This window comes from Micromys minutus (genome assembly GCF_963924665.1).
Source record: "Micromys minutus genome assembly, chromosome: 9".
In the NCBI taxonomy this organism is placed as follows: domain Eukaryota; kingdom Metazoa; phylum Chordata; class Mammalia; order Rodentia; family Muridae; genus Micromys; species Micromys minutus.
In genome coordinates, this window is record NC_137978.1 from 32,454,959 (window position 1) to 32,469,136 (window position 14,178).

The 14,178-nt window shown below is 42.6% G+C and overlaps 1 protein-coding gene across 4 annotated transcripts; it reads left to right on the forward strand.

Annotated features, from left to right (window-relative positions):
* Positions 1-459: 459 nt before the first annotated feature.
* LOC308423859 (cytochrome P450 4A10) lies at positions 460-14,105 on the forward strand (the record flags this gene model as incomplete). 4 transcript variants are annotated; one of them, XM_080920645.1, is made up of 12 exons in its annotated part: positions 460-648; positions 1,726-1,870; positions 2,465-2,509; positions 3,297-3,424; positions 6,400-6,524; positions 6,865-7,019; positions 7,440-7,546; positions 7,635-7,825; positions 7,922-8,055; positions 10,624-10,688; positions 10,833-10,909; positions 13,832-14,105. In XM_080920645.1, the coding sequence occupies 12 exons, from the start codon at positions 460-462 to the stop codon at positions 13,998-14,000; spliced, it is 1,530 nt and encodes a 509-aa protein (XP_080776771.1). In that variant the 3' UTR covers positions 14,001-14,105. The 4 variants fall into 4 exon arrangements, with proteins under 4 accessions (XP_080776771.1, XP_080776772.1, XP_080776773.1 ...); XM_080920646.1 differs by having other exon boundaries at positions 1,729-1,870; XM_080920647.1 differs by lacking the exons at positions 2,465-2,509; positions 13,832-14,105 and having other exon boundaries at positions 10,850-12,742.
* Between the last annotated feature and the right edge of the window lie 73 nt (positions 14,106-14,178).

The following is a 14,178-nucleotide window of genomic DNA, read 5'->3' on the forward strand; positions in this document are numbered from 1 at the left end:
CAGCCTTGCTTGATTTTTTTAATAATTAAATAAAACTTTGCAAGAAAAGACAAAGAATAAGTAGATGAATATTTAAGGAAATTGTAATTATTCTGCTTAACTTGTATGTGCAGAAGCCAGGTGTTGAGATATCACACTGTGTCCCATAAGTGTATACGGCATACAATGAAAGGGAAAATAAAAGGCAAACAAGTCAATGTTCTTGACTAACACAAAGAAAGTGGGTGCAGGTCTGGCCATTAGCCACTGTCAGAAAAGGAAAAAAAAAAAAAAAGCAAATCTCTGATTCCAAGTGTAAATCAGTGCTGTTATTTAACTAACTGAACTTTGAGATCAAGATTGGTCAGTCTCACCTTTCCCCCTCCCACAGGTAGGCGGGCAGTCCTTACAGGATTTAGGCAGGATTTAGGCAGAAAGGATTAGAGAGAGTAAGGGCAGCTGCTGAGGAGTGGCTGCACCATGAGTGTCTCTGCTCTCATCCCCATCCGCTTCGAAGGCGGCATCTCTGGCTTCCTCCAAGTGGCCTCTGTGCTTGGTCTGCTTCTGCTGCTGGTTAAAGTGGTCCAGTTCTACCTGCACAGGCAATGGTTAATCAAGGCTTTCCAGCAGTTCCCATCACCTCCTTCTCACTGGTTCTTTGGGCACAAGGTATGAAGGGAAGGGTGAGTGGGAAAGCAGGGAGGATGGGTGTCTCGGAGACCAATCAACAAATTCACAGGACAAAGTCTGATGCATTACAGAATCCATGTACCTCACTAGATGCCCAGAGTGGGCTGAGGCTCATTATCCTAACAATGGGGTTGTTCAACCTGTCTGTACTGATAGCTCCAGACTTTGAAAGCTTTGGTTGATCCTCCTCTTCTGGCTGAGTACCTTTAATATCTCTGCTATATCTCAAACAACTTTTAAGTAGTTCCTGACCTAGTCACCTATGGCTATTCTCTCCCAAGCTCAGGGTTTGCTTGGGAAGGCAGACATCAGTGAGTTAAAAACCGTGCCCCCATGGGTTCTTGGTGTAGCATGTCTCAGAAGCTATCAGGCATAGGAAAGGTTCATGCTGCTGGAATAAGTGGGTGGCTGCCCCAGACTAGGAGTATTTTCAGGATGGGTAAATTCCAAATTGAAATCCCAAAGTCATGGCACATTAAAGGAAAAGGCTGGGTATGGTCCTCACATGAGAGCACAAATGTTAGAGTTTCTACAGGGTCTTTTGCTCTCTGTTCTCCTTCCACACACCCTACACTGTAAGCAACTTGGATTCAATTCATGTCCTTGTACCAAAGAGTTCAGCTCAAGAGCCAGGCACAGGTGTACGAAATCACCCAGAAAGGACACAGTACAGCAGCAGCCTGTAGGCTAGGAAGGGACAGTACTGACCCATTGCACTGTCACCCCAGGAAATAACCCACAGAGCCATGTGGGAAGGTGTTCAACAAAGGATTGTGTGATAGATGCTCTTAGAAAGACATGGATGTGCAGTGTTTTGTGTGCAGATCTGAAAATCTGACCCTGGGGCTCCTCTGAGGAGCACAGCTCTATCCAACAGGACTCTCAGGCCCAGCCCCCATGTAACAAAGCTATGAATAATAGCACAGGGAGTCCACCCCACTGCCCCACTTTCCTGGAAGCTTCGGAAAAATCCAGAACTATGTCCCTGTGCTTGTTCAGCTCTTGTTTCCAGTCCAAAAACTAAAGAGTCCCACTGCCTTATCGTTCCCTCAACAGCAGTTCCAAGGCGACCAAGAACTACGGAAAATTGTGGCATGCATAGAGAACTTCCCAAGTGCCTTTCCTCGATGGTTCTGGGGCAGCAAAGCCTACTTAACTGTCTATGACCCTGACTACATGAAGGTGATTCTGGGGCGATCAGGTGAGAGTGACATGCTGCTATGGTGAAGAAATGAGCACAGATGAGCACCTTCTCTTTGATACTTACCCTAGGCTGTCAAATTTCAGAAGAGTGTGACCCTACACACTCTCCCATTCTCCCAGGCTACAACCTAGCACATGGGCAACGACACTCAGTACTGAAAATTCAAATCCCTTAGCCTAATGCCCTCATCTTTCTTTGTTATTTAATCAAATTAAGATGGTAAGTCTTGTTACTTGTTCCAGGTTTGAACTCTCTTATTGTTACCTGCCTAGACTTGTAGGATAACTAAGGCACCACAAACATACCACACACACACACACCACTTGTTTTTATCTTTGACTTTAATATCATGGACTGTTTCTTGCCATCTCAGACAGGTAGGAGTCCAGCTACTAGTACATGAATCCTACCTTCCTAAGCCTGACTGTTAAGATAGAGTTTGAAGGGAATGTGAGTAAATGGGCAGTGACTTCAGACAGTGTGCCAACCACCAGCACTTAAAACATTATAGAAACTCATGGCTTTAACCACAGTTGCCTTGGGGCTGCCTTATTTATCTCTTTTCTTGTTAAGTCATTGTTTCTCTTTCAGATCCAAAGGCTAATGGTGTCTACAGATTTCTAGCTCCTTGGATTGGTATGTATGTCTAATTTAGGAATTCAGTCTACTCCTAATTAGATTTTCCAAGTGCTGTATCTCTGGTTCACAGAGAATAAATGTGACAGACCACCACTGTCATGGTCTACCCCCAAATTATTACTTCTGACCCTTCACTTTTCCAAACAGTCCTTTCTGAACATCAGTTCAATCTACTTCTGTCTTAATCAGATTTTCTATTCCTGCACAAACATCATGACCAAGAAGCAAGTTGTGGAGAAAAGGGTTTATTCAGCTTACACTTCCATATTGCTGTTCATCACCAGAGGAAGTCAGGACTAGAACTCAAGCAGGTCAGGAAACAGGAGCTGATGCAGAGGCCATGGAGGGATGTCACTTACTAGCTTGCATCTTATGGCTTGCTCAGCTTGCATTCTTATAGAACCCAAGTCTACCAGTCCAGGGATAGCACTACCCAAAATAGGCTGGGCCCTCCCCCCTTGATCACTAGTTGAGAAAAGGCCTTATAATTGGATCTCGTGGAGGCATTTTCTCAACCGAGACTCCTTTCTCCCTGATAACTCCAGCTTGTGTCAAGTTGTCACAAAACTAGCCAGTACAACCTCTAATTTTTGCAATTTTTATCTCACAGCTGTCATAACCACAGCATGTTTGCCTGTGCCACTGGTTGGGAAATTCACGTTCTGGACTATACTATTCTTCAGAGTTGTCTCTAACAGTTCCACTTTATAGTTCCTTGCCCCCAATTTATTTAATGGTCTCTCTGATTTGATCACACATATACACATACCTCTCTCTGGTCCAGGGTATGGTTTGCTCTTGCTGAATGGACAGTCATGGTTCCAGCACCGGAGGATGCTAACCCCAGCCTTCCACTATGACATTTTGAAACCCTATGTGAAAAACATGGCCGAATCCTGTCGATTAATGCTAGTGAGTTCATTTAACTTTATTCTCCTCTATTCCCCTCAGCTCTGCTGTCTTTTCTACATTAGCTGCTGCTCCTCCTCCTTCTCTGTTATATTCTCTTCTCTCTTTCTCTCAATCTCTTTCTTCACCTACTCAGTGTATACATCAACAAGCTTCACATGTATTCTACTGTGAATACCAGTTCTTCAAATATAATTGGAACAGAAATATTCAGGTACTAGGATATGGCCATACTTGCTCATTACCCAAGACAAAGAGCATCAGAGTACTCTTTTCCCTCTTCAAATCTTTAACTTCAGAGAGAGTTCCCAGGATGATACTTAGTTGAGGTTTCCCTTTGCTCTTAGTGCTTCTGCATGGACTTGAGTGACTCATTGTCATAGCCAAACCTACCATACCACCAGTTTTCAACAGGACTCTGGATTATGACTGTTTTAGTTCATTGGAGCTAGCTTACAGTTCAGAGGTTTAGTCCATTGCCATCATAATGGGAAGCATGGTAGAACACAGGCATACATGGTGTGCTATAGAGGTAGCTGAGAGTTCTACATCCTAAAACAAAGGCAGCAGGAAGAGAGTGAGACACTATGTGTGCCTTGAGCATCTGAGTTTTCAAAGCCCACCCCTAATGACCACTTTCTCCAACAAAGCTACATCTACTCTAACAAATCCACACCTAGTGGACCTATAGGGGCCATTTTCATTCAAACCGCAAACCACTTTCCACTCCCTGACCCCCACAGGCTCATAGCCATACTCTAATGCAGAAATACATTCTGTCCAACTTGAAAAGTCCCCATAATCTATCACAGCACTGTTCAAAAGTCCAAAGTTTGAGGTCTAAGAGACTTATGCAATCTCTTAACTTTAATCCCCTACAAAATCAAAATGAAAAAGCAGATCACATACTCCTGACATGTACAGGATCTACCTTACACTTCTAAAGGGGAGAGAAGGAAGCATGGGGAAGAAATACTGAACCAATCAAAATTGAAAACAAGCTGGCAAACTCCAAACTCTGAATCTCAATGTCTCATGTCAAAGTAGTCTTCAGATCTCCAACGTCTTTCAGTTTTGTTGGCTAGTTCCACTCCCTGTCAGCAGCTCTGCTCAGCAGATAGCCCACAGCATCTCCAACATTTTGGAGTTCCAAGGCAATTGAGGCTTCATCTTCACAGCTTCACACAATAGTCTCTTTAAGCTTCTTTTATTCTACGCAAGACCACTTTTTCTATGCAAGACCACTCATGACATATGCCTGGCCTCAGTTGCTTTTCTTGGTCATGGAGGGAAATTTCATAATTCCTTACTCCTTTTCTTGACTCTAAAGCCAGAACTATGTGGCCAAAGCTTCTGATGCATAACCTGGACATAAACCCCCTCATTCAATTACATCTTCACCAGCTGGTTTTGATGGTTTCCTTTACTGCCTAAGCTTGGCTGTCCTAAAACCTCCGCCTTCTGAGTGTTTGGATCAAAGGTGTGTACCACCAGACCTGGCCCTAGGCTTTTCCTTTTAACTTTTCTTTAATTTCTTTTCACAAGTTGGAAGTTTATCTGGGTGGAGTCTTGCTCTGATGTCTCCACTCCCTTTATCCCACTTAACCTCAAGCTTTTCTTTAATTTGTTTGTCTCCTTAGGCACAGGCCTTAGCTACATTCTACTTTCTAGTGACTCCTTTTTCCTCAAAGTATACATTTTGAATTTTTTCTTGCTCAGTTTGCTCCTTTTCATTATAGATCTGAATAAAACTGAACACTAGTAACCACATGACAGAATCCATACTAGGCTATTTTTAAGCTATCCTCTTCCAACGCAGTTATTCCAAAACTCTTCCCTTTAGCCTTAGGCAGACTTTTTGAACAAAGACAAAAAGCAGCCACATTCTTTGCCAAAATATCACAGCAACAGTCTCTAGGCCACATACTAAAATTTTTCTCCTCTGAAACCTCTTGAGCAAAGACCCCACAATTCAAATCGCCCTCAGTACACTGTCCTTCTACTAATATGGCTTATTAAGCACCACTTACAGCATTCTACTGCTTTTATAATCCAAAGTTCCAAAGTTCATAATACTCTAAAAGAGCATGGTCATGTCTATCACAACAACACTCCACTCCTGGTACCAACTTCTGTCTTAATTAGGGTCTCATTCTATGACCACATAAACTCTTATAAAGGAAAATATTTAATTGAGGCCAGCTTACAATTTAGAGGTTTAGTCCATTGTCATCATGAGAAGCATTGTGGCACACAGGCATATGTGATGCTAGAGAGGTAACTGGGAGTTCTACAGCAGATCCAACAGCAGCAGGAAGAGAATGAAACACTGGGCATAGCTTGAGCATCTGAGACCTCAAAGCCCACCCCACAGTGACCACTTTCTCTAACAAGGTCACACCTACGCCAACAAGTCCACATCTCCTAATAGTGCCACTCCCTATGAGCCTATGAGCTACTTTCATTCAAAACACTACAATTGGTCAATTGTTCTCAGCAAACTTTTGATAAATACGTAGTAATTGAAGTCACTGAGGACCTCCATGAGAAATGTTGTTGTGGGTTGTGGCTACTTGGGGTTTTTTTGTTTGTTTGTTTGTTTGTTTGTTTTGTTTTTGTTTTTGTTCTACACATAGAAGTCCTGCCATTATCTCAGGTTGAGCTCAGCTCTCCAAACACTGATGTATCATCATTTTTTTAATCCCCTAAAAACAGAACTGCTTATCAGATAAAACGTTTTAGCTGACTGTAAACACGTGAAACTTGTTTCCTTTCTTATGAGTGTCTATATGTAATGTTAAAGTAATTTATAAGAATATAGGTGTCCTTTCACAAAGATTTCTTTTGCAATCTATAAAACATCTGGTGTCTAAATTGAAGGACTTAGAGCACAGTATCTTAAAATATATGGAAAGAATTCAGTCAGTTGAGCACATGTCTTCTGGGAAAATTAGGTCAATGTTCCTTTCCCACCACAGGACAAATGGGAGCAGCTGGCTGATCAGGACTCCTCTATAGAGATCTTTCAACACATCTCCTTAATGACCCTAGACACTGTCATGAAGTGTGCCTTCAGCCACAAGGGCAGTGTTCAGGTGGATGGGTGAGTGACAACCCTTGAACTTCAGGGCCTTTATTCTTACCAATTGATATGGACTTATCTGTGATGAATGTGGAACATCTTTGATACTCAATAAAGAGTCCCAGGTCAATACCTGACCCAATCTAATCCTACCCCAACCACAGACCACTGATCCCTAGCTGAGGTGGATGCCTAGACATTCATGCCACCTTCTACTGGCTTGAAAATTATAAGGGTTATAAGACAGAGTTAGTGTGTGTCTCAATGTTGTCTACTATATAGAAATCTCCCCAGAGTCCATTTTACCTTTGGGTCATATCTTTCTACAGTCTAATCTGTTCTGTTTTTTCTTCTTCTTTAGAAATTACAAGACCTACATCCAAGCCATTGAGAACTTTAACAATCTATTTTACTCCCGTGTGAGGAATATCCTTCACCAGAATGATACCATCTACAGTCTTTCCTCCAATGGCCGCTTGTCCAACCATGCTTGTCAACTTGCCCATAATCACACAGGTTCCATTTGTAACTTCTGTCTCCCTAATTTCCTAGGATCAGCTCTAAAAGGCTATTGATGACTTCTGGGGTAGATCCAGACCCTTCAGTGCACTTCCCTATAGGACCTGGGTCATATACGTGTTAGATACTTTCACACTGTTAGTGTGGGGAGTTGGAACATCAAAATGCCAGGCGCTGTGTGGGTGTAATCATATTGGTAATGTGTAGTGAGACCTGACCCAGCAACTAATGCAGAGCTTCTGTTGCCCATGATGCTGAGAGAGGTCTGACGTGCATCAGATGACTCCAGTCTTCTAACCCTGTGCACTCCTTACTCAGTGACCTATATAGAACACAGCTTCAGGCAGGGAGACAAGTGGAGTTACATGAGACTACTGTAGCTCTCAGGTCTGTGTGATAATTGATGTTCTGGAATAGATGGAGTGATCAAGCAGAGAAAGGATCAGCTGGAGAATGAGGGAGAGCTGGAAAAGATCAAGAAGAAGAGACGTTTGGATTTTCTGGACATCCTCTTATTTGCCAGAGTGAGTGAGTGTGTACAGCAGAGGCCTGAGAGTCTGCCTGGGAACACACAAAGAACAAGCATAGCTCTGATGGTGCCTGTTTCTTCAGATGGAGAATGGAGACAGCTTTTCTGACAAGGACCTGCGTGCTGAGGTAGACACATTCATGTTTGAGGGTCATGACACCACAGCCAGCGGAGTCTCCTGGATCTTCTATGCTCTGGCCGCACACCCTGAACACCAAAAGAGATGCAGAGAGGAGGTTCAGAACCTCCTGGGAGATGGGTCCTCCATTACCTGGTAAGAGTTCAAGAAGTAGAAGTTCCCTTATTCTTTGGATAGGGGGCAGCCTCTGGTCTCCAGTCTACCTGACCTTAAGGATGGATTTTATTTCAGGGATCACCTGGACCAAATTCCCTACACTACCATGTGCATCAAGGAGGCCCTAAGGCTCTACCCACCTGTCTCAGGCATTGTCAGAGAACTCAGCACACCTGTCACCTTCCCTGATGGACGCTCTTTACCCAAAGGTATGAATTCCTCAGGCCTTTCATTCCAGAAACAATGGATGATATTCTGTGGTCTGTGTCTTTCAACAGTTCTGAATCCCTCTGAGTGCCTGTTTCCTTTTCAGTAAATAAATGTTTCTTACTCATAAAGTACAATAATCAGCTTAAGTGACCTCCTATAAAGTTAAATGACCTCCAGTTCTGCTGCTTCGCATAAAGAACATGGCAAGCATCTTTTCCTTATCAGCAAACACTCCTTCTTCTTCTTTTGAATCCATGGTCTCATCATGATGCATCCATTCTAGTTTGGGAACAGTGACATTCTTCAATTTCTATACTCCAGACTCAAATTCCAGATCCCAACGACATATAATTCATAGCCACACTTACTCTTCAGATGTCCTCACTGTCATGTGTGTGTTCATGTTGAGACTGGAAACACAGTCATATGTTTGTACATACAAGTGGGAGCCAGATGTCAACACTAGTTGTCATTCCATAGGCACTGTCCACCAAGATTTTTTCAGTTCAGGAGGTTTTTCCACTGGCCTGTAACTCTAGGCTGGCCAGTGAGGTAGAAACCTGCCTGTCCCACCTCACCAGCAGTGGAATGACAAGCATACACCACCACACACAGCTTTTTTTTTTTAAATATGAGTTCTGCAGATCAAGCTTAGGTCTTTCTCTCAATCCCCAATAGTCAAATATTTTTATCATCCTCTACATTTGATATAATGTGTAGACATTTTTTATGAAGAACTCCTATTTATATAGAGATCAGTAAATACAATGTATCTCCAGACTCTTGCCAAGGCAAGTTATTGGTAACTCTCCATAACCTGATGGTAAGACCCCATTGCTGAAGACACAACTTACTTATGTCATCAAACACAGAGACACTGACCTGGTGCCCAACTAGTGGCCCTAATACTTAACCCAAATAGTGGATAAGGATTTTTTCAAGTTTATTTCACTAATACTTTTACATTATACATGCACAGAACACACAGTTTTCAAATAAAAAGAGCAGATAAGGCAAATTAAAACAAAACAGAAAGAGTTTTTTTTTTTTCCTTGCAGAACTCGTTGGAATCTTCCGTTTGCCTATCTGGATGTCTGTTTTCTCACTCCCTGGTGATTGACTTCTTTGTTTCTAGCATATGTTAAACATGAAATCTCACAGTTGTGCTGTGGGTTGGTATTTGCTCCCTGCCAAACTCATACAGCTATATAATACCCAGAGTAACATGTTAATGTGGTTGGGAGGGTGAAAGCTTTTGTCAATTTTTTTTAATTTTGGTGGTGCTATAAATTGTACCTCCTGTTTGCTAAGCATGGTCTCTAAGACTGAGATACTTTTCCTACCCTGAGATAGATAGACTTAGCTTGGCTATGTGGTTTATAGGTAAAACCACCTGGTAGTGGACAGATTAGATTAGGGTTGGTCTCACGTTATTCTATATAATGACATTAGAAAGAAAAGAAGAGAGACTAAGAGATATACACCTGTCCTTACCATGATAGGATGCAACCAAAGGAAGGAAACTATTTGAACTTTCAGCTCCAAATCTGAGCTAAATAAGCTTTTCTTTACAAGGTAATATATATGTATTGATATATAAGTAACATATTAATATATATATATATATATATATATATATATATATATATATATATATATATAAACTTCAGGTGTCCAGCTTGTCCAGTTTTAGGGCTCTTAAAGGGCATCTATTTTCCACACCTCAACCTGACCCATCATTATTCCTGGGTATTTTCTATTCTAGAATCACTGTGCAAATAATTAATTTGCTCGCATATCTGCCACATTCAACTGTCCAGTGAGATACTTGAAGTGACACAGTGAGTCACTTGAGGCAAGGTTCACATCAGGATATGCCAAGCCCACCTTTGCACATTTCACATTGTGTGTGTGAAAATTCTTCACAAAGAAACCTTTGAATATGTTATTACGACTTTATCTCTCATTCACTAGGATGTGCAGGATAGATAAAGAATCAGACAGGGGTTGGAGGGATGTTTTTCTTTTATCAGACAAAGCTAGTGAGACCCTGTTGTGAGTCATATGTGGTCCAGTCTCTGAGAAGCACTCAGATTGATGGCAGAGATGAATTGGTCAGCAGATACAAGACCCCTGCACTGTCAGGAAAGCACCCTTGGTCTCACAGCTCATAATGTCAAACCCCTAGGACTGACACATCCTGATTTGGTTATATGTAACTCCTCTCTGAAACTTTAGGAACTCATCTGAAAAAACAGAAAAAATCAATTCATTCTGGGGACTTAATATATATCTTCAGTGAAAATCCTTCATCAAATTTAAGTTCTAACTTTTTTTTTATTCCAAAAACTCAGGTTCATATTTCTTAAGTCTCTCTCTTTAACTTCATTTTTTTTACTCCTCACTTGTGCTTCAAGTTTGTTTCCAACTCATGCACATGTGCTGAAGGACATGATCTATAGCAGCCAAGCCTCTTGTGTAAACATATCTTCCCCTGCAGTCTCAGAAACCAAGGAGTCACCCCTGGGTATAACCCATCTTCTCTCATATTTCTATCTGCCCCACAGGTGTCCAGGTCACACTCTCCATTTATGGTCTCCACCACAACCCGAAGGTGTGGCCAAACCCAGAGGTAAGAGTCCCCAAGAAGGGCAGAGAAGTTGGTCTCAAGACCAATACCTCCTTTTGTTCCCACCTCTAGGCATATTGTCCCTTTTGGGTGGCAAGCAAGGGTTTGACCTCTATCTGTACTGATTAATGTGCTGTCTCCCTGTAGGTGTTTGATCCTTCCAGGTTTGCACCAGACTCTACCCGACACAGCCACTCGTTCCTGCCCTTCTCAGGAGGAACAAGGTGAGACATCCTGTGTATGATGATGGAATATGCTTTGGGGAATATTTGCAGCATACCTTGCTTTTGACCTCCTTCATGTATGACATCTCCAGGTATATCCTGATTGGTGGCTATGGGAGGGGGGAGGAGCTTCTTGAGGATGAGTCTGTGCACAAAAGGGGGGTAGCATTTCAGGACAGACTATGAAGACATTAACCCATTGGCCAAACAAATTTCTATGTCAGTGGATGCACATACTTGTGTGTGTTCTAATATGTCCCTCCCTTCAAGGAAAGGACTTTACATTGACATTTTTTTCACATGATTTTAACTTCAGGTGTCCAGCTTGTCCAGTTTTGGGACTCTTAAAGGGCATCTATTTTCCACACCTCGACCTGACCCATCATCATTCCTGGGTATTCTCTATTCTAGAATCACTGTGCAAATAATTAATTTGCTCATGTGTCTGCCACATTCAGCTGTCCAGTAAGATATCTGAAGTGACACAGTGGGTCACTTGAGGCAAGGTTCACACCAGGGTATGCCAAGTCCACCTTTGCACATTTTCCACTTCTCTCTTGCAACTGTCCAATGGCCAACACTTGACAGATAAAGTTTATTCCTCAAATTTACACATAAAGGCTATGTAGTCTAACTTCAGACAAAAGGCATTAAAAAGGAGGAAAACAATCTGCTTTTAAGTAAACCCTATGTTTTATATATAACATAGCATTTTTTTAAAGGTTTCTAGTGAGTGAAATAAAAGATACTCTTGAAATAGCTACTGAACTGGCCAAAGACTTTCCCATGGCTTCTAGGAAAATTCTTCCATAGGACCTGTCTCACTGTAAACTTTAAAATGTGGTGCAAAAGAAGGATTTTCTGAGCCTATATTTTCATGAATTTATGAAATAGCAAATCAGCTTTCACAGAACAGACTGTAAGTAAGCTGTTCTTCCAGACACAGTCTAAGTGCACACACTTCTTCAGGATTGAATGTTCCAGCCTCCACTCACTGCAAATAATGTAACTGTCACTAGAAGACAGGAGAGTACTAGGTAACTCAGTTGAAGTTGGAATGAGCCATGCTGCTGGTGGTGTTTTCTAAGACAGAGTCCCAAGCTTGTCTGGAGCTCATGGTCCTTCTGCCTCTACTTCCCAAGTGCTGGGATTCAGACACAGGCTCCCATGGCTTGCTTTGGTCAGAAGGGTGGAGGTTTCTTTTTCAATTTTTATTGTATTTCATTCCATTTTTCTTCATTTCTTTTCAAATAAATTAAAGTTTAAGAACTAAAGAAAATAATTATTTTAACTGTAAAATAAATTTTAAACCACTCCTGCGTGTCAGGTGCTATGCTACATAAAAAACATAGAAATAATGATACTGTCTCCTTCCTGCCTCTAAGAGTTCAAAACTGTTCTCTGCAAAGACAAATATATCTGAATTAAAATATATTCTTCGTTCATTCTTTCACTTGTCCATTCTGCAGTTTGCAGAATGTTCCCTGTTTCTGACATCATCCCGTGCCCTGATGGTGGTATGCCCTTGAATATGACACTGATGGTGCCTTGGGTGCCTAGAAAGAATAGGGACAGTCATCATCATTGAAAAAATAAGAGCCAGCAGCTCATTGACCTGAGTTTGGGGATATGAAGCTGGGGGTGGGGGGACACGCTCAAACACTCAAACAGCTGCTTGGTCTTAGGTAGGAAGTGGGAGATGGACAGGAAAGAAAGAAGGTGAGGGTTGCAGACAGTAGAGCGTATAGCTGAAGCTAGGCATTTGTTTTGTTTCGGTGTTTTCTTGTTTTGTTTTGTTTATTTTTACTTATTCACTTTATATCCCAATCACTGCCTCCCTTTCAGTCACCCCCTCCCACAATTCTTCCCACTTTCCCCCTCCCCCTTTCCCCTTTCTCCCTTCCTCTTCCCCCTTCCCCTTCTCCTCTGAGCTGGGGGGTCCCCCTGAGTATCTCCCCCAAAACTCTGGCACTTCAAGTCTCTCTGAGACTAAACACTTCCTCTCCCACTGAGGCCAGACAAGGCAGCCCAGCTAGAAGAACATATCTCACATATAGGCAACAGTGAAGCTTTAAAAAGAAGAAGAAGAAGAAGGCCCAAGTGAGGAAGCTCAAATCTGACTTAGAATGGGGAATAAAATAGTCAGAAGAGGCAGATGGAGGGAGGGAACTGAAAGGGTGGGGAGGGAAAAGGGTGTGGTGTTCAGGGTCAGGTGTGGGGAGGGACAGAAGAGATGGCTAGGTGGCCATGAGAATGAATGGAAATCTGCAACTGCAAGGGGTGGGGAAGGTGGGGGACATCTCCAGGAAGAGACAGAGACCTGGGATAAAGGAGGAGCCCAAGAATCAGTGGGGTTGATCTTAGCTATGACTCACTGCACTGGAGATAAGGAACCTGAAGAGGTAGCTGGCATTGAACACAGCCCTACCTGATGGAGGTATAGAGGGTCAGTGTGGAGGGAGGGTCAGGGAGACCAAAGAAGTCAAGGAAAGGAAACTGAAGAAGGAATTGTGGGCATTTCTAAAGTAGAGTTAGAAAGCTACAGAAGCTGATGGATTAAGGAGGTGGGGTACTCTAAGTAGGTAATAGATAGGGCAGCCACTTGAGGATCCCCAATACAGTCTTCCTGTAGGAACTTTTCTACTGATATCTGATTCCACTCTATGGAAGCTATCTGCTAGATCTCCCTGGATGGAGTAAACTAAACAACAATTAACTTATTAAATAATTCACAAGTTTGACTTCTAGTCCTTAAAACACTGACCTAACAGATGTCATACCACTAAAAGAACTAGGATCAAAGTGGTCATGAAAAGTGTTGAGACTATGTCAAAAAGTCAGAATGTTGTTCTGGGCTGCTGCAAGGGTAAACCCTTGAAACAGGGAGGGGCTAATGAGTGTGATTGTCCCTTTCTGACCTAGGAACTGCATTGGGAAACAGTTTGCCATGAATGAGCTGAAGGTGGCTGTGGCCCTGACCCTGCTCCGCTTCGAGCTGCTGCCAGATCCCACCAGGGTCCCAGTCCCCGTACCAAGGCTTGTGCTGAAGTCCAAGAATGGGATCCACCTGCGTCTCAAGAAGCTCCACTAACTCTGGTAAGGACGAGGACAGACTCTATGAACTTGATGCCTGACACCTTGCCCTCTGTTATCTCTTCCTGTCACCATCTTTCTTCACACCTATTTGCTCCCTCACTCCCTGGTCCTCTCCCTCTTCCTCTCCCTCTTCTTTCCTCCCTCCCTCCCTCCCCCCTCCTCTAGATTCCCCA